The following is a 26,928-nucleotide window of genomic DNA, read 5'->3' as shown; positions in this document are numbered from 1 at the left end:
CATAATACCTACGTATTGCTCCTTCTGTTTTGTTTTTGCTTGTTTAATATTACTGTTTGATTGTGGATTTAGTATTGTAGGCTGATAGTTTCCTTAGCACTTTTAAGATCTTATTTCATGATCATCTGGTCTTGTTAATTTTGAAAAGTTTGTTGTTATTCTAATTTACTCCTTTGTAGATAGCCTGTGTTTTCTACCATGCAGCTCTGACGATCGTTTGCCTTTGGTGTTAAATAATCATATTATAACGAATAAAGCTATAAACTTATTTTTAGAGGGGATTATTTTATTTTTCTGTGCAAATCATTTGGATTATATATTATGGGAGTGCTTTCCAAGAGTGATCCAGGAGCCCCCAGCTCACTGCCATTTTTTATGTTAATTTCTCAGCTCAGTGGTTTCTAGTCTAACCATTACACTAAGGGCAGCCCTTCCTGCTGGCTTTTGTGGAGGTCTCCGTTCCAACTCCCTGCCTGCTATAGGCTAAGGCAGTAGCTCCTCTTTTCACGTGTGCATTTAAACTCAAGCTATTAGGTTACGGAAACTGACAACCTCCTTTTAGTACCATAGTGCAGGTATTTTCCTCTTTATTTCTGGCCCTGGCTAATTACCCCTCCCTCTCAATTTTTCCATTTCAGCTCAAGAGTATATAAAAAATGTTCTTTATCAGTCATTTCAAGTGTCGCCCATTAGGTGTTGGAGCCTGATGTCAATCTGTATTTTGAAAATAGACAAGTCATTGGGTAATGAATTGTTAAGGTAAAACAAGCCTGTTGGGACCAGGACCATGAACTTGGCTCATCTGATATAATATGACAGATCATAAGGCTAGTGGATGAAATCCATAAGGTTCTAGGAGATGGACATAGCAAGGTGGTAATAGGTTGAATCCAAGGAGCCCTCAAGGTCAGACGATCTCTAAGATCTAGTCAAGAATGGCCCAGAATTGGGAAGGTCAGAGAAAGCAGCATTCTTTATTAAAGACTTCCCTGCTCCTGATTGTGTATGGGCAAGCCTAAATTTACTGATAATTCCTGGCGGGTATACCATGCTTACAATTAAGGCGCAATTCACTGTTGAGATGCTAGAATGTCTTCTCATAGTCTATGTATAGAGTACCATTTCAGGCATTCGTTTCCAAACTTTTTAGGAAAAAGACTTATAAAATGTGTAAACCTTTGAAAATACTTGGAGGATGTAGCCTCACTCCCCATTCACCACTATGGAAAAGACAAGGCCCCCTTTTGTACTTCCATAATTGGTGGCCAGGCATCTTTTTTGTTGATCTGCAAAGTGCATCAGAACATGTATGAGACTATACTTCTTCCTGGCTTTTGATTTATACAAATGTTTAAATGACAAAACTGTCATTAGCCAGCCTTACATCTGAGTTTTTCCCTAATGTCTGCAGAATATTTCTCTCTGGATGTCTTTCTGTGAACTCCAGTTAAACATATCCATCCCCCCATTTCCTGCAAAGATGCTCCTTCCAGCCTCCCCTCCATTTTATTATGTTGCTTTTTATTCACCCAGGTCTCTAGGCCCAAATCATCTTACTTTCCAATTCATTGTTCAAGACCTTTTAATTCTTTCCTTTTCTGTCTCAGATTTACTATTTCTCAGGTTCCATTATCATCAGTAGTTGATCACTACTGATAATCTGATATAATTATTAGTGTGCTAGATGAGCAGGGAGTGAGAACTAGATGTGGTCATTGTCTTCATGGAGCTAAGTATCTAGTTGAGAAGACAATTTATATTCACGAAAATAGTGAACACTACTAGGTAGTATATAATTAAATGCTAAGTGGGAAAGTATAGAGTTTTAAATGCTGGAAGTTAGAGGAAAGAAAGGGATAAAATGAAGGCCTGAATTGTAAGAGAAAAGTTAATTGTAGAATTGAGATTTGAGTTTAGTCTTGAAACAAAGAAGGTTGGAATTTAAATAGGCATTTAAAATAAGGAGAAGGCATGGATAATCAGTGATTATATTGAGCGTATGATTTTTGGAAAACTTTTGAGTCTCTTTATGTGAAGGACTAGGGAGAAATAAGAATTAGAGAAGCTCATGACAGCTTTGAGTTTGACTATGACTACCAGAAGAATCTTTCAAAAATAACATTTGAATTTAGTTTATTGCCCAACTCAGAAATCTCTGCAGGCTTCCTTTTCCTTTTGATTCTGATCCAAACTGCTTTGCTATTCTAGGTGCTCTTTGATCTATACCAGCCTTTCTTTACCAGGCCTCATGCATGCCTATAACTTGCTTTATTTGTGTTTTGGCGTATGCTTTCCGCTTCCTTGCGAAAGGTCTGCCTGATTTCCTTCCATTCCTTCTTCAAGTCCTATCTCTAGGCTTTCTGCCTCTTGAAGCTCTAATGACTCCCACTCAATGCCATAGCTTTCCTACCTGGATTCCTCCTAAGCCTATTTTCTGTTGGAAATATTTCAAAATCTAATCATGCGCCTTTTGTTTTCCAATAATTTAGAGTTACGTACCTTCCTCTTTCTTTTTGATAAGGTGGTAAGTTCTTTGAAGGTTAGATTATATTTTGTTATTCCTCAGTGCTGTATACTACTCTGGGTATATAGTCTATGTTGAGTTGGTAGCTTTTAAAGGACTATTTTTTTTCTTTTTAATTTCAAATACTGCTGCTTGGTAATATTAGAACTACTTTGTATAAATGTGTCTAATGTCATGCCTGACAGATAGTGCAACCCTTAGTAATGGTGGAATCCAAATTTGTAGTGGATCCCAAGTCAAATAGCATTTTTCTGCTCTTTCATGGAAAGTGGAAAATAAGAGCAAAAGCACTGAATCCAGGTTTTCTGAGATACTTTCTGCTATATTTGAGTCTTTCCTTAATCTGGGTCCTTAAGTATATATTATTCTTTACCTTATGTAGTGTTTCCTAAATAATTTGAGTTAGTGTGTGTGCTCAGTCACTCAATCATGACCAACTCCTTGCGATCCCATGCACTGTAGGCTGCCAGGCTCCTCTGTTCATGGGACTTACCCAGGTAAGAATACTGGAGTGCATTGCCATTTCCTACTCCAGAGGATATTCCCCACCCAGGGATCCAACCTGCGTCTCCTGCATTGATTGGCAGGCAGATTCTTTACCACTGAGCTACCTGGGAAACCCAGTTTATGTTAGTAGATGAAAATAAATTGTGTGTGTTAATTGAAGCTTAGGATAAAAGACTGTAGTGTTTTAGAAAGATTAATCCTTGTCCAACTCTAATTGATGTGTGTTGTCACTCTTCCTGCCTGAGTTTTAAAGTTTTAGTAAAATATCTGTAAGTGGAGAAATCATCTGCTGTAGTTGGAATTGAACTTAAGAAGATATTTGAACATCCATAAACCAGATCTTGAAATGGCCTTATAATACTTGGTTTAAGGCAGTTGGATCAAGCTAGAAATGACATTTATTAGTTTAATTTTTATCATTTAACAGCCTCTTAAAATCTGAAATGACTTTTAAAACAAAGTTTTAACTTACTATTTTAATAATAAAATAATTCACCTACCTCATTTAGAAATTTGTAAGATGATTTGAGAGTGTTTTATTTGTATTTACTAACATCTCAATTTTCTGATTGGTGATATAGTTTCAGTAAGATGGAAAACTATAAAAAATTGTGAATACTTGGATTTAGAAATGTACTAGCGTTATCTTACCTGTCTTTGTTTTGAGAGAATGGCTATACAGCAATGTTTGTAGCTAAGCTGGAGTTAATCTGTGTAGCTAATCTGTATATTCATGCATGAGAGAGAGTTTTATTTCTTTGGTTAACCAAAATAAAGCCATAAAAAAGCAGTTTCGGGAGGCAGGCTAGATCTTCTTCAACAACAGTTTAGGTTAGTTTATATAATTTCTTCTAAGAGGTGACAACTTATCAAATCCTATCTTCTAAGAGTTCTTATTCTCAAGTTTCCTCATAAGAAAAGACAGTCTCCTTTACTAATGGCTTCAGATGAGCTGGGATTTTGTTAGGTACTGACTTTTGTGTTTGCTTCACAGGTGGTTTGTATTCGCTCCACTTGGAATGCTCTCTCCCCAAAGCTGAGCTGTGACACAAGACCTCTCATTCTGAAGACCCTCAGTGAGCTGTTTTCTCTGGTTCCTTCCTTAACAGTCAATACAGCTGAGTATGAGGTATGTGTTTCAGTTCAGTTCAGTTCAGTTGCTCAGTCGTGTCCGACTCTTTGCAACCCCATGAATCGCAGCACACCAGGCCTCCCTGTCCATCACCAACTCCTGCAGTTCACTCACTCACGTCCATTGAGTCCGTGATGCCATCCAGCCATCTCATCCTCTGTTGTCCCCTTCTCCTCCTGCCCCCAATCCCTCCCAGCATCAGTCTTTTCCAATGAGTCAACTATTCGCATGAGGTGGCCAAAGAATTAGAGTTTCAGCTTTAGCATCATTCCTTCCAAAGAAATCCCAGGGCTGATCTCCTTCAGAATGGACTGGTTGGATGTATGTGTTTGGATCTCAGCAAATTGTCTGTTTCTACATTGGGAAAATGTGTGCTTTACCATTACTTTTGGGAAAAAATTATTTGTAATTTTGTGTTTGCCAAAAATCCTTCAGTGCTTTTAGTTCTGTGAACATGTTGATGTCTTTATGGACTCCGAGGAGTAGATGGATATCCACCCTTATCAGTCCTCTGTCTTTAAGACTTACTTACATGAAGGATGCCAAATTTTATTATGAAAGTATAGTCAAGATTATTAAAAACCAGTATGTTTCTAAAATAATAAAATTCGTGAGACCAACGGTTTAAATGTGTTTTGTTGGTGTTTAAAATTCTACAAAGCATTTTAAAGGATTTAGTAAGGCAGGGCAGACTTTCCCAGTAGTGTAGACATGGTGTTATTTGTGCTTTGCTTCTAGCTTGGGCATAGAGACTTTATTTTTTGTGTGTTATTAATAGTTTACATTTTCAATATACAGCTTTGCTCTTCATGTGTATTCTTACATGAAGATGATTATAAAATCAAACTGTCCTAGGAGAGGAAAATAATTTTATGAACTAGTCAGTATTTGGCATTGTGATGCACCACTTGGTGGAAGACATTTTGCTGAAAGATTCATGCGCTTCTGTTTAACATTTTCTTTATTTTCTCTTCTTTGAATGAAATGAGAGGGTGGCAGACTCATTTATATCTCCGCTTTTGTAGCTATAACCTCGTTTAAGCTCATGTTTTTTACTTTCCTTTCAAAGAGCTTCAATTAATTTTCACTTGAAGTCTTGGTAAACTTTTACTTTGATTCAGTGCTTCACAGAGTTTGATAAACTAGCCCTCCATAAGATTCCAGGAATAGCCCCTTACTTGTTTTAGATCACATGATAAGACAGGAGTGTAAGATAATATTTGTTCTAATCATTCTAAATGCTACACAGTGAGTAAAATCAGATGTGTCCTCACCAAGGACACAATATCTAGCATGGCACATAATATGTATTCAGAAAGTAGTTATTGAATGAGTGAATGAACCAGTACGGGATATTATGAGTTTATTCTCACATTCTGGCTTTTGTTTGGGGGTATTAAAAACAGAATCAATTCAAGACTCCTAGATTATATAATTCACCAACAGTCTTTTTTTATGACTGCCATTCACAGGTACATACCTTTATGATGTCAGAAAGTCTGCCAGGCTACTGATAAGGAGCTCAGACTAAAAACCAACATAAGGACTTTGTATATCGTGTTGTGTATATTTTTTCTGTCTTCAAGAGCTGAACTCATGTACCTTTGTGCTGCCTGTACTTTGAGCTATTCAGATTTTATTACAGGTTAATGTGTGAAGTGGTTTGTGTGTTGGGTTTTTATGTTTGCTTACATTGGTATAAGTTGTCTTTTGGACTGTGTTTTTTTCCTTCAAATTTTCATTCTTTTCTGCTGACCTTTTCTTTTGGTTTATCTTCATGCTTATAATCATATTCGGATTTCCCTGTTGTCCAGGTAGCAGCTTTGGGATGGTCTATCTATCAGTTTTCTCCTAGTAAGGGAGATTCCTTCAGTGACCGGAGCCCACCTGGAGCAGAAGGGGAGAAATGTAGAGAAAGCCCCTCTCCATCTGTCATTCTGACTCACTCTGTCCCTTCCTTTCTTCCCACCTTCCCCACTTTCTCTTTCCTTCTCTTTCTCCTTCCCCCTCTCTCTTCCTGTGTGTGTTTAAGTACTTTTTTTTTTCCTGCTAATTGCTTAGAGTTTATTGGCATGTAAGCCTGAGTTAAATGTAATTTTCCCAAAGCATTTCTTAGGTCATTGCTATCCCGTGTCACCTCACTTCAAATGCCTTTTGTTTACCTAAAATGAAGTCAGTTGTTTTATACGGAGCCAATAAGATCTTTTAGAATCAGGCCTCACTCTTCTTTTCTGCCTCCCGCACCCCAGGGAAACCAAACCACTTATAGTTTCCTTCTCTGTTTTCAAATTTTTCTATTTCTTATCCTTTGTTCATGTTGTTCTTTCTGTCTTGAATTACTTTCCTTTTCATCTCTAATTTTAAAGTCTATTTTAGGAAATAAAGAATCAGTTTAAGTTATCCCATCTGTTGAGAATTTTTCTTCAAGCAGGAGTCTATTATTCCTAAAGTTCCATATCTATACTGTCTTAAGAACTTTTATTTCTGTTTTATATTTACTTCAGGTACATGTGCACAAATATCATCTCCATTGAAATACAAGCTTGTTGAAAATAGAGTCCATGTTTCAATTAATGTGTTTTCTGAATTGCTTTTTAAAGTGTTGGATACATTCATTCATTGACTCAGAATATATTTATTAAAGCTGTACTAGGCCTTAGAGATACTAATAAATAATAATAGATACTGTTTTAAGTAGTTATACTCCCAGCAGTAGTTACTTTATGTCACAGTATTACTTCTAATATCTGATAAGAAAGTATTTTTCATGTTATAACAAGAGAATCTGAGGTTTTGAAAGGTTGATTCATTCATTAAACAAATATTTACTGAGTATCTGCTACATGCAAGACAAATAACTGAGCCAGTACTGCAGTTTCTAAATGAAAGCTGTTTTCTAAACCCAGCACTTTCTAGCTCCATTATACCACATTGTCAGTCCCTGCCTTTAAAAGCTCAAAAGTTGGTAAAGGATATAGACACAAGCAGTAATAATTACAATAGCATTTGTTGAGTGCATTCAAAGGGTTAGGAGAGCATGGTGGTGGACGTGACCAACATTCTTAGGAGGACACTAAAGAAACCTTATTTAGTTGGTGCTGTTGGACTAAGATCATGAAGAATTACTAAAGATTGCTTTCCATTGAAGTTTTGAGGAGCATATGCAAAATCAAGGAGGTATAAAAGAACCTCATATGATCTAGCAGGGCAAGAAGTTAGATGTGGCTAAAATGAAGGAGACATTAAGTGCCGGAAGATAAATGGCTTTTTATGCTTACTTATTTATTAAATATTTGTCATTTGAGGGAATGGGCTTTATATTCTTTATATACCAGCCTTTGAAATGAGAAAGACAGATAGTGCTTTAATGACTATACAAGCTAGGAGAGAGTTAACCACATGCCCAGATAATCACATTAAATGCTAAAGTGTGCCAGGTGCCATATGGCTGCTTGGAGAAGGGAGAACTCTCGTCTGGGTAGGGGATTAGGAATAGTGGCCTGAAAGAAGAGAGTAATCTAACATTTGTACTGAGATTTGAGAGGTCAGTAAGAAATGGTTGGGGAAAAAGTGAAAGTGAAAAGTGAAGTGAAATTTAATAATCTAAAAGTCTCACCTTATTTAACATATCCATATGTTTGGATGATGAATCTATTTCTGAGTGTTTTCATTTTATGAATGATAAGTAAGTACAGATTAAGTTTGTTACAAGTGGTATAATTTTGAAAGTGATTTACTTTTGACATTTGCTACTTTAGAGTGTTTACTCTCAATTTTATCTTTGTCTTAGAATTTATTCTGTTGTTTGTTGATTTTTCAGAATTTTAAAGTTCAAGTCCTCAGCTTCCTCTGGAACCATACTCAAAACAAGGTACTATCAGAAGGGTGTCAGAGAAACAGAACCAAGCTGGGGTAGGAATTGTAATACAAGAATATTATAAGAATTATAGAACTGTGTTATAAAGAACTGTAATATAAGAATAGGATAAAATTTTAAAATTTTTAATTCAAAGATTATGACTACAAGTTTACATTTTAAAAATTATTCTTAATTTATGCCAGGTAATATATTTTCACCATAAAATGCACTTATTACTTTGTGATGCTGATGGATATGAAGAGGGACTGTTGCCATTGTCTCTCATTTTAAATGGTCCTTCTTTTTTCCTGCTTTGCCCCTTCCCACCAATAAGCACATCAAATGAATAAAAAGCCCATTCCATTTTTTAATGTCATTTCCAACCAAGAAATATGGAGAAAAAAAGTGTCGGTGGTATTGTACCCAACTCACGAGTGAAAAAGCTTAGATTCCAAAAGGTCAACTTTCCCTGTGAAGTAGCTGAAGAATCAGAGAAGAATCATATTTTTATGTTTAATGTCCCAACAAGAATAAATGTTTGGTGCTTCTTATGTGTCTGCCCAGTGCTGTTTACTCTCTGCTTTTAATTGGCACATACTGAGTGAGGTGTGGATACCATTTCCAAAGCACTGACTATAGAACATTAAGGGTGGTGAGGGAAAATTTTTTTTTCTTCCTCCAGAGTTGATATTTAATATATGCCATTTCTTTTGTTTATTTTACTAGGACCCAGTTGTCGCAAATGCTGCCTATAAATCTCTGTCACACTTTGGTGCGGGGGACCACACAATTCTTCATCTGCCTGAAGAGGTAGGCCTTTCTGCTTTCTCACTGCTGTCTCTCTTCTCCTGTGTGTATAGCCTTATTTGTATCCCTCTGTGGAAGAGATTCTTACCTGTAACTCTAGATATATTGTCCTTAAAAGATAAGAATTTATATTCACTATTTGTTTTATCTGTTATAGATAGTAGAGGTCTTAGACTTCACAGATAGTGAATTTAAACCTCCTTGAAGCAAATGGAAGACACATATGGAGCAAAATGTAGTCTCCATAAGGTGACCGGTTGTATGACTGTATCCCTGTGCCCAGAGCAGATCTGTGTCACTCTAGGAACCACTTTACCCAAACCCAGACTACACAGAGTATGGTTTCCTATAACCTGGGCACCCAAAGATCTTTATTTGTGATGGAGACTTGAGATGCGTTGTGAAAACAATCTGCTCTTTATTTATTTTGAAATGATAGTCCTGGAGAACTGGGTGAAGAAGGTATCACTCTCTTTTAAGTGTTAACACATTATATGACATTATCTCAGTTTTTAGACTAAAAACAACCAACCTTTTCTAACATCTACCTAATATAACCAGCTTTCAATTCTCAGGTAATATTAAGGAGTAAAGTGTATGGTTTCACGTTTAGTGTTAGTGCTAATTCAAAAACATATAAATGTTTATTTTATTTTTTAAAGTTTTTTTTTTGATGTAGACCATGTTTAAAGTCTTTATTGAATTTTTTACAATATTTCTTCTGTTTTATGTTTTGTCCTAACTCCCCAGTTCAGTTCAGTTCAGTCGCTCAGTCTTGTCTGACTCTTTGCAACCCCATGCTGCCTGGCAGCATGCCAGGCCTCCCTGTCCATCACCAACTCCAGGAGTCCTCCCAAACCTATGTCCATTGAGTCAATGATGTCATCCAACCATCTCATCCTCTGTTGTCGCCTTCTCCTCCTGCCCTCAGTCTTTCCCAGCATCAGGGGCTTTTCAAATGAGTCAGCTCTTCACATCAGGTGGCTAAAGTATTGGAGTTTCAGCTGCAACATCAGTCCTACCAATGAACACCCAGGACTGATCTCCTTTAGGATGGACTGGTTGGATCTCCTTGCAGTCCAAGGGACTCTCAAAAGTCTTTTCCAACACCACAATTCAAAAGCATCAATTCTTCGGCACTCAGCTTTCTTCACAGTCCAACTCACATCCATACATGACCACTGGAAAAACTATTGCCTTGACTAGATGGACCTTTGTTGGCAAAGTAATGTCTCTGCTTTTGAATATACTATCTAGGTTGGTCGTAACTTTCCTTCCAAGGAGTAAGCGTCTTTTAATTCCATGGCTGCAGTCACCATCTGCAGTGATTTTGGAGCCCAGAAAAATAAAGTCAGCTACTGTTTCCACCGTTTCCCCATCTATTTGCCATGAAGTGATGGGACCAGATGCCATGATCTTAGTTTTCTGAATGTTGAGCCAAATTTAAGCCAACTTTTTCACTCTCCTCTTTCACTTTCATCAAGAAGCTTTTTAGTTCTTCTTCACTTTCTGCCATAAGGGTGGTATCATCTGCATATCTGAGGTTATTGATATTTCTCCCAGCAATCTTGATTCCAGCTTGTGCTTCTTCCAGCCCAGCATTTCTCATGACATACTCTGCATATAAGTTAAATTAGCAGGCTGACAATATACAGCCTTGACATACTCCTTTTCCTATTTGGAACCAGTCTGTTGTTCCATGTCCAGTTCGAACTGTTGCTTCCTGACGTGCATATAGGTTTCTCAAGAGGCAGATCAGGTGGTCTGGTATTCCCATGTCTTTCAGAATTTTCCACAGTTTATTGTGATCCACACAGTCAAAGGCTTTGGCATAGTCAATAAAGCAGAAATAGATGTTTTTCTGGAACTCTCTTGCTTTTTTGATGATCCAGCGGATGTTGGCAATTTGACCTCCCCAACCCAGGGATCAAACCCCTAACCCCTGCACTGAAAGTCAAAGCTTAACCATTGGAGCACCAGAGAGGTCCCTACAAATGTTTACTGAATGCCATTAGAGAGTGAAGAAGACATTGTGTTAGAAGAAGTTATGTGTAACATGACCCAGAATCCATTCTAGGGGTGAAATGGCAAGAAATTTTGTTATGAATTTCTTGGGATCCTCAAGCATTTTAAAATGGGTTGATTTTTTCTTCTGGATTGACTTTATTCAACGATTAGATGCCAGTAGGAACCAGGCAAGTTTCTGTTTATTGAATTGAATTGAAGGGACTGACGATAGGCTCTTTAAAACCAAATCCATCAGAAGGCAGGATTTCCCGTGTTATTGAGAACTCAAAGACAGATCGGGCAGCTTGTCATGCAGTTATCACAAACAGGAAGTCTTAAGAAAAGATTTGTTCTTTGACTCATAAAATTTAAAAAGATGGGATTTCAGACTGCACTATGGTGATCAGCAATACCCATAACTTCTTAAAAAAAAAAAAGACAAAGGAAAAAGTCACATGTATATTTGATTTACAGACTCTTACCAATAGGTAAGCTACAGTTTCTAGAAAGCTACTTTTTTGTTATTATTATTTTAAATAAGCATTTTCTAACTTAGATCACAGCATAAGGATTGCCTTATTTTTAGCTATTATTACTGAAATATTCCAGCTGGCATAATAGCTTTTATTAAATAATTGCCATATACTCTTCACTATTTAGTCTCCACCTCTTTAAATGTTCATATGTTTATATTTTATTCTGTGGTGGTTTAGTTGCTAAGTCATGTTCAACTATTCTGTGACCCCCAGGACTGTAGCCTGCCAGGCTCCTCTGTCCATGGGATTTCCCAAACAAGAATACTGGACTGGGTTGCCATTCCCTTCTCCAGGGGATCTTCCCGACCCAGAGATCGAGCCCATGTCTCCTCCACTGTAGGCAGATTCTTTACTTCTGAGCCACCAGGAAAGCCCTGTATTTTATCTTACTTGAGGGTTGTGTTCAGTTTCTGAATATGTTTGTTAGAGTTAATACTCAGTTAAGTGCTATACTCAGTCAAATATTACTTTCTTAACTTCACCCCTATATCCTCAGATCCTTGAATAACCGTAAATAGCTCTTTATATCTTCCAATGTAAAGAGTAGTGATGTAGAGTTGGGTTTATATGTATGCTTGGGTTTTCACCCAACAGAGCCTGAAGGTCTGTAAAGGTAATCTCTAAGACTTAATTTAGCCTTGCTTTTTCAACCTTTTTTTTATGCCCTAACTCCCTTCTGGGATATGACTCACTTCTAGAGGTATCTGGTTCTCTGGTGGTAGTTTGGTGGTTAAGTCACTTAGTCATGTCCAGCTCTTTGTGACCCCATGGACTGTCACCCACCAGGCTCCTCTGTCCATGGGATTTCCCAGACAAGAATACTGGAGTGGGTTGCCATTTCCTTCTCCCGGGGATCTTTCTGACCCAAGAGTCGAACCTGGTCTCCTGCATTGTAGGTAGATTCTTTACTGACAGAGCCTCCAGGGAATCGTTCTCTCAAATGGGATTAAGATGAGAGGACTTAATGGTTTAACAGAGTCTACCTCCTTCCAACCCCCAGCTTCTGATATAGAGAACCTTCCTCCGCAAGAAGAAATCATTACTTCCAAGGCCACACACCATGCATTCTTCTTCTTTTTATCCATTACTGATTTTCACTTTGGTTGTCTGAAGGACTAAAAGCCCCCCAAATGGGCAACATGTTCATATTCCAAATAAGTCCCCAAAGGGAAAGGATGCAACCCAGTCAGCTCCTGCTTCTGTGTTGTGGATGATGGCAGTAATGTGAAACTGTGACTCCCTTTCTCTGAAAGCGTACCTTCAACTGTTTCAGAAGTCTCTCCAGGTAGGGACTTTTCTAGTTGTAAGATCTAAGATTCCTTCTTGTTATCAAAGTTTGCTCACTCTGCACCACAGGCAATTGGCTTACTCACAAAACTGAAGGCTACTTGTATACCTTTCCAGTGAAAGTGTGTCCAGAGTCTCTTTTTCTGTTTGTGGAAACTTGTGAGATAATCTGTTAGCAAAACATTCTGTGAATTTCAAGTAGAAAAAAAATTTTTTAAAGATACAATGGGGACTTCCATGGTAGTCCAGTGGTAATGAATCCACCTTGCAATGTAGGAGAAACTAAGATCCCACATGCCACCGAGCAACTTAAGCCCGTGTGCCACAACTAGAAAGTCTGTGAACCACAGTGAAAGATCCCGCATGTGACAATGCAGATTCCCAGTGCTACAACTAAGACCCAGTGCAGCCAACTAAATAAATATTTTAAAAAAATAAAACAAAGTAGATACAATGGATAATTGGGCTTCCCTGATGGCTCGGTAAAGAATCTACCTGCAGTGAAGGAGACCTGGGTTCGATCCCTGGTTTGGGAAGGTTTGGAGAAGGTAAGGGCTACCCACTCCAGTATTCTGGCCTGGAGAATTCCATAGATTGTATAGTCCATGGGGTTGCAAAGAGTCAGACACAACTGAGTGACTTTCACTTTCACAGTGGATAATATCCACATGGTTACTTTCATGGATTATAATTCAACTACTTTTCTAAGTATACCTTTCTTTAAATTTACTATAGAAAGATTTCTTGTTCATTGCTTCATCCACCAAACTGTGAAACTTGTTGAGAGAAAGCAAACGGGCTGGTAAATCAAAAGCCGTTAAAGGAGTGGCAGGCATCAGCAGGAAGGTGTAGGGTTAAATGAAACAGTACATGTGCGGTAAGATGGAAAATGTCTCTGGAGAGCAGAACTGAATAAGGCACCATGTGAGCTAGGGATTTGAATACCAGATTCATTAACTCATCTTTCTTGTCACTGATGTATTATTAGGAACTTCTGTGGATTGTTGTTGACAGACACTTAACAGTTGCATTGCTTTAATAATTATTTATTGGACATACATATACTAAGTGCTAGGCTGTCTTATGAGCTGGGAATGTTGAATGAATCCATGTGTTTATTCATTTGAAACAATATTGTTAATCGTTTGAAATATGCAAATCTAAAATTGGTTAAAAAATTCAATGGGGCTTCTTTGAGGACTTATTTCAATATTAAATAGAATGATTTTTTCCCCATTTAGTTTGTATTTCTTAGTCTTTTAGCTATTTATTCTTCTCTTTCACCTTCTTTAGTGCCCCCTCACACCCCACAAATGAAACAAAATGAAAAAACAAACCAAAAAAAAAACTATCGAGAATTGTGTTTCTGGTAAAACAGTCAATAATGGATAAACATTTCAGTTGATTCTTCTGTGACTTGGGTTCATTAAAAAATATTTGGCTGTTTAAAAATTGAGCTTTTTATTATAAAGCTCTTAAGATAGATTGTGTTGTTGATTTCTGGAGTTAATTTTAGAAGTGAGTAATATAAAAGAATTCATTATGCACCCTGGGTTGGTATTAATGTGGTGTAACCTGTTCGGCTTTGATTTAAGTGAATGTCATTGCATTCATCAGAAGCTGTTTCTTTTTGTAAATGAATTTATGCAGATACTTGACATGTTCCAAATAAAATTCTCTGCTTATCTACAAACTCCTGGATTTTTATAGGTTGTACACACAGAAGAATGGCTGAAAGGTTATCTGGTTCAGAACGTGTAGTGAAGCATTTTGTAGGATAAGCTTTTCAATATTCAACTTAAAGCAGATTTTAAAAGTGATTTATCATTTTATATTTGGCTCTCCCTTTAAATTTCTTCAACAAAGCTTAGCTGCAATTGGAAGGGCGTAGTTGGTGTCTGTATGTGCGGGCATGTGTGTGTGTCTGTGTGTGTGTGTATGTTCTAAAAAGACCTCCCCCCTTTTTTTTCCCCTGGATGTTTGAGTAGCTAATATGATACAGTTACCAACATTTTATCATTTTAACAAGTATTCTTTCGTAAGTCTTCCCTCGATTTTCTCTAGTTGTACTCATGTTGATCCTATTCCATTGTTGCATACAAGTCAAGGGAAAAGACAGAGGAGCCTGGTGGGCCGCAGTCCACGGGGCCGCTAAGAGTCGGACACGACTGAGCGACTTCACTTTCACGCATTGGAGAAGGAAATGGCAACCCACTCCAGTGTTCTTGCCTGGAGAATCCCAGGGACGGGGGAGCCTCATGGGCTGCCATCCATGGGGTCGCACAGAGTCGGACACGACTGCAGTGACTTAGCAGCAGCAGCAGCAGCAGCAGTATAGGGAAGCTGGAACAAACGCTTGAAGAAAAGTGAGCGGAGGAGGAGGGATGTGTAATGAAGCCAAGGTCTAACAATAAGTGCTAATCTGTTCAGGAGAATCAGCTCACCTTTGAAGAAACATAATTGAAGGAGTAATCATACCATTATAAGTAGGCAGAGTATTTCTGTACTTAAATGACAGTACATTTCTAATTTCTTTGTTAAAATATATGCATATGCAAGATATAGACAAATGTTAAATTAAATCATTTATATATATTATATATATATCTATCTAAATAAACAGAAACAGGTTGAACAGAAACTGGATAAGCTAAAATGTGTGCAAGAAAGATCATATTCTTTGATATGAAGTAATTCTGGAATTAAGAGTGTTTGGTTATCTGGCGTAGCCCATACGCCAGTTCAGGTCCATGTGAAGGGTGTGGCAGCTTCTGCTTCTGTTTCCTATGCTTCCGCTTATGTGGCTACCTCCTCAGCTGCTCCCTCCTCCAGGTCACACTCTCTCCCCTTTCCTCTCTTTCTTACAGCCTTCCGTCCTTTCTTTTTAAACAACTTTGAAAAGTGAAAGTGTTAGTCACTCAGTCGTGTCCAGCTCTTTGTGACCCCATGGACTGTAGGTCGTCAGGCTCCTCTGTTCATGGAATTCTCCAGGCAAGAATACTGGAATGGGTTACCGTTCCCTTCCCCAGGGGATCTTCCCCACCCAGGGATCGAACCCAAGTCTTCTACACTGGCAGGTGGATTCTTTACAATCTGAGCCACCATCTTTATTGAGATATAATTTGTATCCCATACGGTTCACTCATTTAAGGCATACAATCCTAGTGGTTTTACTGTGTTCAGAGAATTGTTCATGTAATCACCGAGCTACCACAATCTAATTTTAGAACATTCTATTAGCCACCAATTCCATTACCCTTCCCCCCTCTCCCCAGCACTAAGCTACCATTAGTATGCTTTCTGTCTCTAAAAATTTACCTGGCCTGAACTTTTCCTATAATGAAATCATATAATATCTGGCTTTAGTGACTGGCTTTGTTCACTTAGCATAATGTTTTCCAAGTTCATGAGTAACACATACCTGCATTTAATACCCATTTATGACTGAATAATGCTCCATTGTATAGATATGCCATATTTTGTTTATGTGCTCATGGACATTTGAGTTGCTTCCATTTTTTTTGGCTATTACCACTAATGTATTCACATTCATGGACGTTGATGGGCAAGTTTTGTGTGATCGTTTATTTTTACTTCTTTTGGTCATATACCTAAGAGTAGGATTGTTGGGCAGTCCTCCTGGGTAAGTCTGCCTTTAACTTTCTGAGAAACTGTCAAACTATTTTCCATAGGGGCTGTGCCATTTTACGTTCCTATGAACAGTGTATAAGGGTTCTGATTTCTCCACAACTGCACCATCCCTCTGAGTTTTCATCTTAGCTTAAGGGTTTAGTGCTGCCTTCCACCTCCCAGAGTCCCCTGCCGCAGAGTTCCCCAGTGCTGTGGTACTCTGGGGGCTTCCCAGCTGGCACTGGTGGTGAAGAACCCACCTGCCAGTGCAGGAGACATAAGAGGCACGAGTTCAACCTCTGGCCAGGAAAATCCCTGGGAGGAGGGCATGGCAACCCACTCTGATAGTCTTGTCTGGAGAATCCCATGGGCAGAGGAGCCTGGGGGGCAACAGTCCATGGGGTCACACAGAGTCAGACATGACTGAAGTGACTTGGCATGCACACACTGATGCTCTGGTGTGGTAACCAGTGTTATTCATAGAGTCTCCAGCTGTAATCATGAATGTCTGTTTCCCCCTGTATGCTCTTCAAATACTTTTTTCAATTTGTACTATGATGTGTAAGAAGTCAGGAAGCAAGGTAAACGGACCCAGAACCAGCTCCTTTGGGGGAACTTTTTAGGCAGCTAGGAATAGTTAAAATCTCTAGGATAGAGGATATCTCTGGCAGTCCAGTGGTTAAGAATCCTCCCTTCTTCTGCAGAGAGTGTGGGTTCTATTCCTGGTCAGGGAACTAAGATCCCACATGCCACATGTATGGGAAAAAAAAAAATCTCTAGGATACCTCTTGATGCTACTAATATGGCAAATTCCAAGTCTACAAGCAGGCCAGAGATACTTAGAAAACCCTCCTTGTCAGAGCCAAAGGGTTTGCAATGTGCCATGGTTTCTCTGGTGTACACTGATAGCAGCAAATGCGGGCATGCCCTCCACAGAGCATACATCATTGTTATCTCTGTAATTACGGCTGGCTCAGTCCTCTGAGAGTTAGGTCCTCAAAACTGAATCAGAATTAAATCTTGTCTTGGAAAGTACTCGATAGTCAGGTTGCTTTCAATCCTTCACTAGCAAAAAAGAACACTAGTTATGGTTGAAAGGCTTCATCAGAGTTGAGGTTGTTATACTTGAGAAACATTTTATCTCTGTTTTCTTTTATCCCCTTGCAAGTTTCCTGACTCAGTGCAGTTCCTAAATGGAACAGTGCTTTGGGGACCTATGAAGAAGGCAGTCTGCAGGAATTGTTAATTATTTCTAAAAATAACTCTGGGAGACAGACTAATGGTAATGACTGGGTTCTGGCACTTTATGGTTATAGCAACCACTTTTATATATTTTGATTTCCTCCCCTAATGCTTAATTATCTCCATGGGCATGACAATGGTGTGTCATTGAAAGTATTAAAAATTTAATTAATTGCTTGACAGTTATATCTTGTGGAAATTACAATAGTGGTAATCTTTCTACCTTTTTAATTTTTGGTTCAAACAAACCTGACTAATCACAAATCTTCAAATGGCAAATTAGACACAAAAAAGTTGAGCTACCAATTACAGATTTAGTGTTTTTATATTCTCTTGCAACAAACTGTAGAGTCAAACAATAAGTCAACTAAAGCATTCTGTGTCTTCCTGATCTCTATTATATATCCTACTAGAAGATTTTAAGCATTATCATAGAAATATAGCCAAAATCACCGATTTAAAAAAAAATGTATTCAGACAAGGCAAATATCTAATTATAAATGATAGAAGTTCGATATACTGAATGTGTTTGCATTTGATTGTCTGATGGTGTAAAATTTTTATTAGTTTTCTCTAGTAATCATTGCTTATGCTGGTTTATGATGATTTTCTTACTATATTACCATTAGTTCTTTACATCGATCTGGGAGTGTATCTAATAAGATGATTAGAATTTACCATTTAGTTAATTTGAAAATGAATAGATTTTTGAAAATAAATTTTAATGATCTTTTGACATTGTAGAGCAATGAGTCTCAATGAACTTTGAAAAGGGAAAGTAAAAGGTTTTAGTATCACCTTCTCTCTCATTTCAGGTAAGACCAGAAATCCAAACTCCTGATGACCTAGATGAAGATGAAGATGAGGAGGGTGATGAAAAAGAGGTGGATCTTTCCATTCCGGGCTCTTGCTATCTCAAACTTTTGTCACTCACAGATCCTGCAGTTTTACCAGGTGGGAAAACTGGTAAAAAAAAAACCTTTTGTCCTATTTGGTGGGACAAAAGCTAGCATTTGTGTGTGTGTGTGCTTTTTTTCCCTACTTGTCTGATTAATTGTGCTATTTTGTGATGTGTGCATAGTCTAGCTTACTTTAGTCTTAAATACTTATTTTCTATCTGTGTCCTATAGGGACTCCCTGAGATAGTATGGGGTTCCAAACACACTGAAAAATGTTAGACTTAAAATTAAACTGGATAACTAGTTTAAACAATCATTTTCACTGGAAATTTTAAATTTATTTTAAAAGTTAAATTTATTCTACAAGACAGATTTGCAGTGTGACTCTTAAGTTACTGAGTCAAATGGTTCTTTAGGTTATTTATAAACTGAATGAAAAGATCATTAGAATCTTCAGGAATTTCCTGGGTAGTTTCATCACATTTCCTGGCAGTTCAGTGGTTAAGACTCAGCCTTCTAATGCAGGGGCTGTGGGTTCGATCCCTGGTCAGGGAACTAAGATCTCATATGCTTTTAGGCTTCCCTGGTGGCTCAGATGGTGAAGAATCTGCCTGCAATGTGTGAGACCTGGGTTCAGTCCCCGGGTTGGGAAGATCCCCTGGAGAAGGGAATGGCTATCCACTCTAGTAATATTCTTGCCTGGAGAATTCTGTGGACAGAGGAGCCTGGTAGGCTACAGCCCAAGAGGTTGCAAAGAATCGAACATGACTGAATGACTTTCACTTCACTTCATCATTAGAAATATATTCTTCCTTTAGAATTACTCTAAAGAAATGGTGGTATCAATATTTGAGAACTATCCATTAATGCTCTTTAAAAATAGATTAAGTTATATGGTCGTTTAGTTTTGATATAAAGTGTATAGGACCTTGACTCTTAAATAATTATTCTAATTATATCCAATTATTCCAATTCAATATTAGCCAACATTTTTACAAGCATGCATTTATTACCCTTTTCAGTCTGAAATCTACCCTGAATATTCATGGATGTAAAAATTAAGTTCAGTAAACTCACAAAATGTCATCTTTGTCTTCTCACTAATGATCATAGTCTTCTCACTTCATAATCTCACTAGCCTATAATAGAGATTTTTTGGTGGTTTAAAAAAATAATTAATTAATTTGACTGCATCAGGTCTTTAGTTGTGGCATGTGAACTCTCAGTTGCAACATGTGGGATCTAGTTCCCTAAACAGGAATCGAACCCAGGTGCCCTCATTGGGAGCACAGAGTCTTAGCCACAGGACCACCAGGGAAGTCCCATGTTAGACGTTTTTATCCTTGGTTTCATCCTACATGGAGATCCCTGAGGAATTCAGCCAAATACATTTAGTATTTATTGCTAGAGCATGCTTCTGTCCCTAAGTCCTGCCTCCTTTCATTAGAGAAAACCCAACAGTACACCTTAGACAGAGTTCATCTTTTCTTTCCCCCTTAAGTCCAGTGCAAGCCTTAGAGACTTGCCATTTTCTTTCTCCTATTCATCCCCACTTTGTACCTCAAGGCTCCTCAGAGTCTAGGACCTCCCAAATCCCCTGTGGTTAATAGTGGGTCCAAAGAGGAAAAACGCCTCCAGTTATCCAAAGTTCCGCCTATATCCCCAGATAACCGAAGAGTTCAAAGTCCTCTTGGGCTTTTAAAATGACATTGTTCCCTCTTAAATGGACCGTTACTCTAGTCTCGTGGTATTAGAAACAGGAGAAGGGGTGAGATGTGTGTGGCCGAGGTATACTGTTGTTTCTGTCCACTCAGTATGTGCAGAACTGTGATGGCCGTTAACTGGTTCTTCTGCATGTTTGTACTTGATATTTACTAGTATCTGTCCCTAAGGAAGAAGGGGAGGAGTTGAGGTTAACTGTATCTATTTGAGAAAATTCAATATAAGAGTCAGTCAGGTGAATGATCTAGAGGCTGACTGTCTGGCAGACCATGTCACCACGAGCAAAGTTCTTCATTTTTTTTTTTTTTTGCCTCTTATTCCCTGTGATTGTATGAACCAGGAAAAGGCACTGCCTTAGAGATGTACAACCTAAGAAGTACAGGGTGGACGATATATTTTAAGTTTCTAGGTATAGCAGGCAGAAGCCTGAATTGCAGTGAATGTAAACTAACGCTGGCCCTTTTCTTCTCTTATTCCTTTCAAGTGAACGCAAAAGCAGTTGCAAAGTAAATCCAGTGATTTGAATTATTTTAAATAGGGATGTTACTGCTGCTGCTGCTAAGTCGCTTCAGTCATGTCCAACTCTGTGCGACCTCATAGACGGCAGCCCACCAGGCTTCGCTGTCCCTGGGATTCTCCAGGCAAGAACACTGGAGTGGATTGCCATTTCCTTCTCCAGTGCATGAAAGTGAAAAGTGAAAGTGAAGTCCCTCAGTCGTGTCTAACCCTTAGCGACCCCATGAACTGCAGCCTACCAAGCTCCTCCATCCATGGGATTTTCCAGGCAAGAGTACTGGAGTGAGGTGCCATTGCCTTCTCTGTATGCTGTAAAATATTTTTTAATTTTGAAATAAGTTTAGACTTATCAGAAGTTGCAAAATTAGAAAGTACTTTTACCCAGCTGTTCCCATTGATAACATCTCACATAACTTTAGTTCATTATTAATACCAGGGAATTCACTTTCATACTGTTAATTAAACTATAGACCTACTTGGATTTCATCAATTTTTTTTTTACAGTATATAAGTTTTGAGAATTAGCTTTTTAAAAAAGCTCAGTATAACATCTAAGACCCATCCAAGTAGTTATCTATATCAATGTTCTTTTTTATTGCTAAGTAATATTCCATTTTGAGATGTACCCAGGTGGCATTAGCAGTAAAGAACCCATCTACAAATGCAGGAATTGTCAGAGACACAGGTTTGATCCCTAGGTCAGGAAGATCCCCTGGAGGAGGGCACAGTGACCCACTCGAGTGTTCTTGCCTGGAGAATCCCTTGGACAGTGGAGTCTGGCAGGCTATAGTCCATGGGGTCACAAAGAGTCAAACACGACTGAACTGATTTAGCACGCACATGAAATGTACCATAGTTTGTCTATGTCCTCATCTGTTGGAAGACATTTGTGTTATATCTAACACTCTGTGTCCTACAGATTTTCAGCTCTTTTTAAATCCTCACTTGATCATCTGGAAGGAAGAGACTAGGGCAAGGTTCAAAGACAATGGGGAAAATTCCTAGTTGCTAGCTTTTTCAAGGGCTGGGACAGATGGTACTGTACATATCAGTTGCATCCCTGGTATTTTACTTTCATTTAAACTGCTCTCAGGCCTGGAATTATTTGAGAGTCCTTAGTTCTCTGAAGTGCCTGACAAATAGACAAATTTTCATTCCTGGGTTGGTCTATGTGGAGATGTATACTTATCTCTTGACATATATTATCTTTTACCAGATTGGATGCCTTCTGTCCTCACAAGCACCTAATTCTTACTTAGGTACATTCTGAAAAGTCTAGACTCCTCCCCGGCTTGAAGTCATTCATGTGGTCGTGTATATAGGACTTGGGATATGTGACATGCCAATGCATATTACCCACATTTTTCATTCAGATGACATATTGGTCAGGGTCTTCACAGGAAATTCAGAGGGAATACTCAAGAGTTTAATAAAGGACTGCTTAAACATGTGCTGTCAAGGTTAAAGAAAATTCACAAGCAATAGTGGATCATCCCAGAATGGCAAATGTCTCTCAGCTTGAAGAGGTAAAGGAAGGTAATAGTTATGAGAGTAAGAGAGAGCTTCTGTGTCATAAATAGGGCTGCCTAAGGGGAGTCAGACAGAGAAGGGAATGGCACCCCACTCCAGTACTCTTGCCTGGAAAATCCCATGGACAGAGGAGCCTGGTAGTCTGCAGTCCATGGGGTCGCTAAGAGTTGGACACGACTGAGCGACTTCACTTTCACTTTTCACTTTCATGCATTGGAGAAGGAAATGGCAACCCACTCCAGTGTTCTTGCCTGGAGAATCCCAGGGACAGCGGAGCCTGGTGGGCTGCCGTCTCTGAGGTCGCACAGAGTCGGACACAACTGAAGCGACTTAACAGCAGCATCAGCAGCAGCAAGGGGAGTCAGGACCTTCAAAAGAGGGATACAGGCATCCTGGGGCAGTCCTGCAGGAGGATGTCTAGGGAGTAACATGCCCTCACCTCTGTTCTCAGCCTCTGGTCTCCTACCGGTATCTCCCATTGAGTGAAGCCAGCTGAAAGCCAGAGGACAAGAGAGCCTGGTGATGCTATTGTGAAAGGTTATTCTTCCAGGACACAGAGCAGGGTTGGGAGGGTGGATCTGGAAGGCAAAATGGAAAGCTAACTACATAGGTATTCTCTGGACTTTGAATGGAGAAGCTTAGTTGTGCCTAGAGAGGTTCCATGTAAGAATGACAGAACTGGGTATGTAATCCATGTTCCGGTGAGAATTTGCTGCCTTTAATTTAACTGTGGTCATTTAAAGGGGACATTTAGACCTGTTCAGAATGGAATTCTAGTTCAGGTAGGTGGACTGTTGCTTTTTCTTCCTATAGGAAGAGGCACATGCTGTGCTTTCCTGTTTTGTTTCCCGTGTGATTTGTTTAGCTTTATTTTTTTGTTGCTGTTTTTGTTCTGCATTGGGCAACCTCTAGTGGTCCTTGGGAAAATAACACTTGAATATAAACCTATAGTGTTAATCAAGTATTTTGCTTGAATATCCTGTCATCTTCTGATCCTGGATCACTATATTCCCTTATAATAAGTAAAGATGTCAAGCAATAAGGATCTTGGGCTTAATTAGAAGGAACACAAATAAATAATGAATTAGTTTTTAAAAATAAGTGTGCTGATATTACTACAGAATGAAGGACAGTCATGGCAGTCAAGGGTTAGTGTGTTCCAGGTAGAAGGAATAGCAAGCACAGTGGCCTTGTCTTAGGTATGAGCTTTGTGTTAGTGAGGAATGGAGTAAAGCCCATGTGAAAATGTGCCTTTAACATAGCTAGGCAGGTGATAGAGATGTAGTCAGGAGAGTCGGGCCTGGGTCATAGAAAGCCTTGATCATTTCTAGAAGCTTTGATGTTATTCTGTGTACAGTGAGGAAACACCAGAAGGTGTCAGAGATGGAAGTGACATAAAATTCTAGCTTCTGAGTAGAGGATGGTTTGGAGGAGTAGTCATGAGGAGAAGAAATCAAGAAACTAGTTTTTAAATTCATCCAAATGAGAAAAAGAGAAGATAATGACCGGGCAAGTAGCAGTAAAAATGGAAAGGGGTGGATTTGAGATATATTTTTAAAGATAGATCTAAAAGGACTTGCTAATGAATTACATATAAAAACTATGAGAAAGAGGAATTAAGAATGACCAAGCTTTTAAACTTGCATAACTGAGTGCCATGTTCTGGTTTTAGGAAGACTAAGAATGGAATGAGACTCAAGACTTGTTCTTTTACTTGGTGAAATTTTATCTAAAATATAGCTAAGTTGTTGTTTTTGTCGGTATGTGTATATGACTTAAGAATGAATGTTTCTCTTCTAGCATATGATATTTACTTTTAATCTCCTTTTATTTCTTTCAGCTTTGGAGGAATTTTTTACATCACTTGTGAAGCAAGAAATGGTGAATATGCCCCGTGGGGTGTATCACTCTGCATTGAAAGGAGGTGCCCGCTTAGATCAAGGAAAGACTGTAGCAGGAATCCCCAATTTTATGTTGAAAATGTACGAAACAAACAAGCAGCCAGGTTTGAAACCTGGCCTTGCGGGTAAGCATGATACATCAATGTATAGGTTTTTAATGTACTGATTTAAGCTTCTTTTCCAAGTAGGATGTGATTGGGTGTGGAAAGGCATTGCTGCTGCTGCTCACATCTAGACACACTGGATAAATTACAAACATGAATCACGTGTTAAAGCCATTTAGAGAACTGCAGGAGCAAAGACATAAATAAAAGCAGAGAAGAGGTAGACTGAAATTACAGAACAGGGGGAACATTTTGGATGTTTTAGATTGTTCCCTGCCCCACCCACTGGCCCCCACCTCATAAGGGATGTTCACCGGTTTTGGTTGCAGACTGGAACTGGGAATTGGCTCAGGCAGAGGCCTGTTGGAGGATAGAAAAACCAGTAAAGCTTTTAGTGGTGTCAAGGGACTAGGGTGATGTGGTGATTAATTGTATGTATCATCTTAATTGGGCTAAATGATGCTCAGATAAATGATAAATATGATTTCTGAGTGTGTCTGTACGTGAGTTTCCAGAAGAGGTTAGCATTTGAGTCAGCAGATGGAGTAAAGATCACCCTGAGCAGTGTGGCTCAGCAACATCCAAACCATTGAAGACCTGAATAGAACAAAAAGACAGAGGAAGGGTGAAGCTGGGAGATCCATCTTCTCCTGCCTTTGGACGGTGGTGCTCCAGGTTCTTGGGCTTCCTGACTCAGACTGAATTACACCACTGGCTTTCCTGGTTCTCTCGTTTGCAGACAGAAGGTTGTGGGACCTCTCGGCCTCCAAATTCTTGTGAATCAATTGCCATAAAAAAAAAAAAAAATCTCTACTTGCTTATCTACATATCTATATCTATACATATCTTGTTAGTTCTGGTTTTCTGAAGATTCTAACTAATATAAGCGACAAACTGGAGATTTTCCTCTTGAGATATTTGGTGAGTTTTGAGTTTGCACTGAAAGTTGAAGAACTAGGCTGATGCTTCTGAAAGGCAGTGGTCTCCAGTCTTACGGTGCTTGGGAAACAAAGACTGACTAGGAGAATGGGCCTGAAAGCCAAGTACACAAATAGTGAATTGATACTGGAGATCTACAGGTCTTTTCACCTGGTTGCCTTTGCTCATTTTGGCCTCAGTTAGAGGCTGAAATTCAGGCTTGACCTTAGCAAGAGAGTGATACAGGAGGCAGAGAAACCAACAGAGATCCTGACATTTTTGTGGTAACCTTAGTGACAAAACTGAGCTGGAGGGACTTCAAGCACACAGCATGTTTCTCCCTTAAGGTATCTGTCAAATTTTGAAGCTTTGTGGGATGGGAATTCAAAAGGTAACCTGAAAACTTCTGAGGACAGATGTAAATCTCTGAATCTCCCATAATCTTCCCATACTGAGAAGATACAAAGACCGATCAGGCTGTCAGTTGAAAATCTTGAAGAAGGTGCGCCCTAGAAACAGGGTTGAACCAGAGGCAGACTGAGATTTACCAAAGCTATCATCAAGCCTGGCTCAGTTAAATCCCCAATTCAGTTGAGATGGTCAGTCCTTCACTCTGCCTAACAGAGGAGAAACCCCTCTCAGATGAAAAAATAACATCATTTAGAATTTCTGTGGTTCTTTCATTACTATCCAGTATACAGGGAAAAGGTTCTAGGCATTTGAAAAAGAAAGAAACTAGAAAGGAAGGGAATATTTCATGGAGATAAAGCAGTCAGTATATCAGGAAGGCATCACAATTCTAATCAGTGTACACAAAATAGCAGAGTTCAAACGACGTGACAAAAAATTAGAACTAACTAAATAGACAAATCCACAATACTAGTAGGAAACTCTAAAACATCTTCTGCAATGACTTGATGAATAAGCAGACAAAAAATCAAATGCACAAAATATATGAACAATACTGTGAACAAACTTTACTTAAGTGATGCATGGAACATTGTATCTTATAGTGATATAATCTGTATGCTTTTAAACTGTACATTGGGTTATTTGTCTTCTTGTTGATTTTTAAGATTTCTTTATATACACTGGTAAAGGTTCTTTACCTGGAGGAGGAAATGGCAACCCACTCCAGTATTCTTGCCTGGAAAATCCCCATGGACAGAAGAGCCTTGAGGGGCTGTATAGTTCATGGCGTTGCCAAGAGTTGGACATGACTGAAGCGACTTAACACACACCCACTAACTGTACATTGGCTACTTATCAGAATGATCATATGGCAGATCATAAACTTCAACAAATTTCAAAATATTCAAGTCATTGAGTCTGTCCTCAGATAGCAATGGGATTAATCTAAAACTGATAAAAAGATAACTAGCCTGGAAATTCCACTAGCCTGGAAATTGAATAATATAGATCAGCCATGGATCAAAGGAAAAATCGAAATGGAAATCAGAAAATATTTTGAACTGAATGATAATGGAAATAAGCCAAATTACAACTTGTGGGATGCAACTGAAACAGTGTTAGTGGGAAATTCATACCTTTAAAATATGAAATACTGGAAAAAAAAAAGAAAGAAAACCAATGATAATTAAAGCTTCTATTTCAAGAAAAATGGAAAATAACAGTGAATTAAACTTAACTTATAAAGGAAAGAATAATAAATATAAGAATAAAAATCAATGAAAATAGAAAACATATAAAATAAATAAAATCAGCAAAGCCAAAAGTTGACTCTTTGGAAAGTTTAAAAGAATTGATAAAACCATTGTAAGTCTGGACAGAAAAATAGAGAAATATA

At 38.5% G+C, this 26,928-nt stretch overlaps 1 protein-coding gene across 3 annotated transcripts in view; it reads left to right on the top strand.

Moving 5' to 3' along the window:
• Window positions 1-26,928, top strand: part of FOCAD (focadhesin) — a 273,360-nt gene that overhangs the window by 152,268 nt on the left and 94,164 nt on the right. For all 3 annotated transcript variants that reach the window (XM_068973925.1, XM_068973926.1, XM_068973924.1), the window contains 5 exons: window positions 4,026-4,160; window positions 7,984-8,034; window positions 8,749-8,832; window positions 18,347-18,485; window positions 24,039-24,224. In XM_068973925.1, coding sequence (XP_068830026.1) covers window positions 4,026-4,160; window positions 7,984-8,034; window positions 8,749-8,832; window positions 18,347-18,485; window positions 24,039-24,224 — 595 coding nt within the window. The remainder of the gene's footprint in view (window positions 1-4,025; window positions 4,161-7,983; window positions 8,035-8,748; window positions 8,833-18,346; window positions 18,486-24,038; window positions 24,225-26,928) is intronic.

The sequence above is a fragment of the Capricornis sumatraensis genome, chromosome 6 (genome assembly GCF_032405125.1).
Source record: "Capricornis sumatraensis isolate serow.1 chromosome 6, serow.2, whole genome shotgun sequence".
NCBI lineage: Eukaryota > Metazoa > Chordata > Mammalia > Artiodactyla > Bovidae > Capricornis > Capricornis sumatraensis.
Note: the sequence above shows the minus strand (reverse complement) of the source record. Positions and strands in the feature narration are given on the sequence as shown.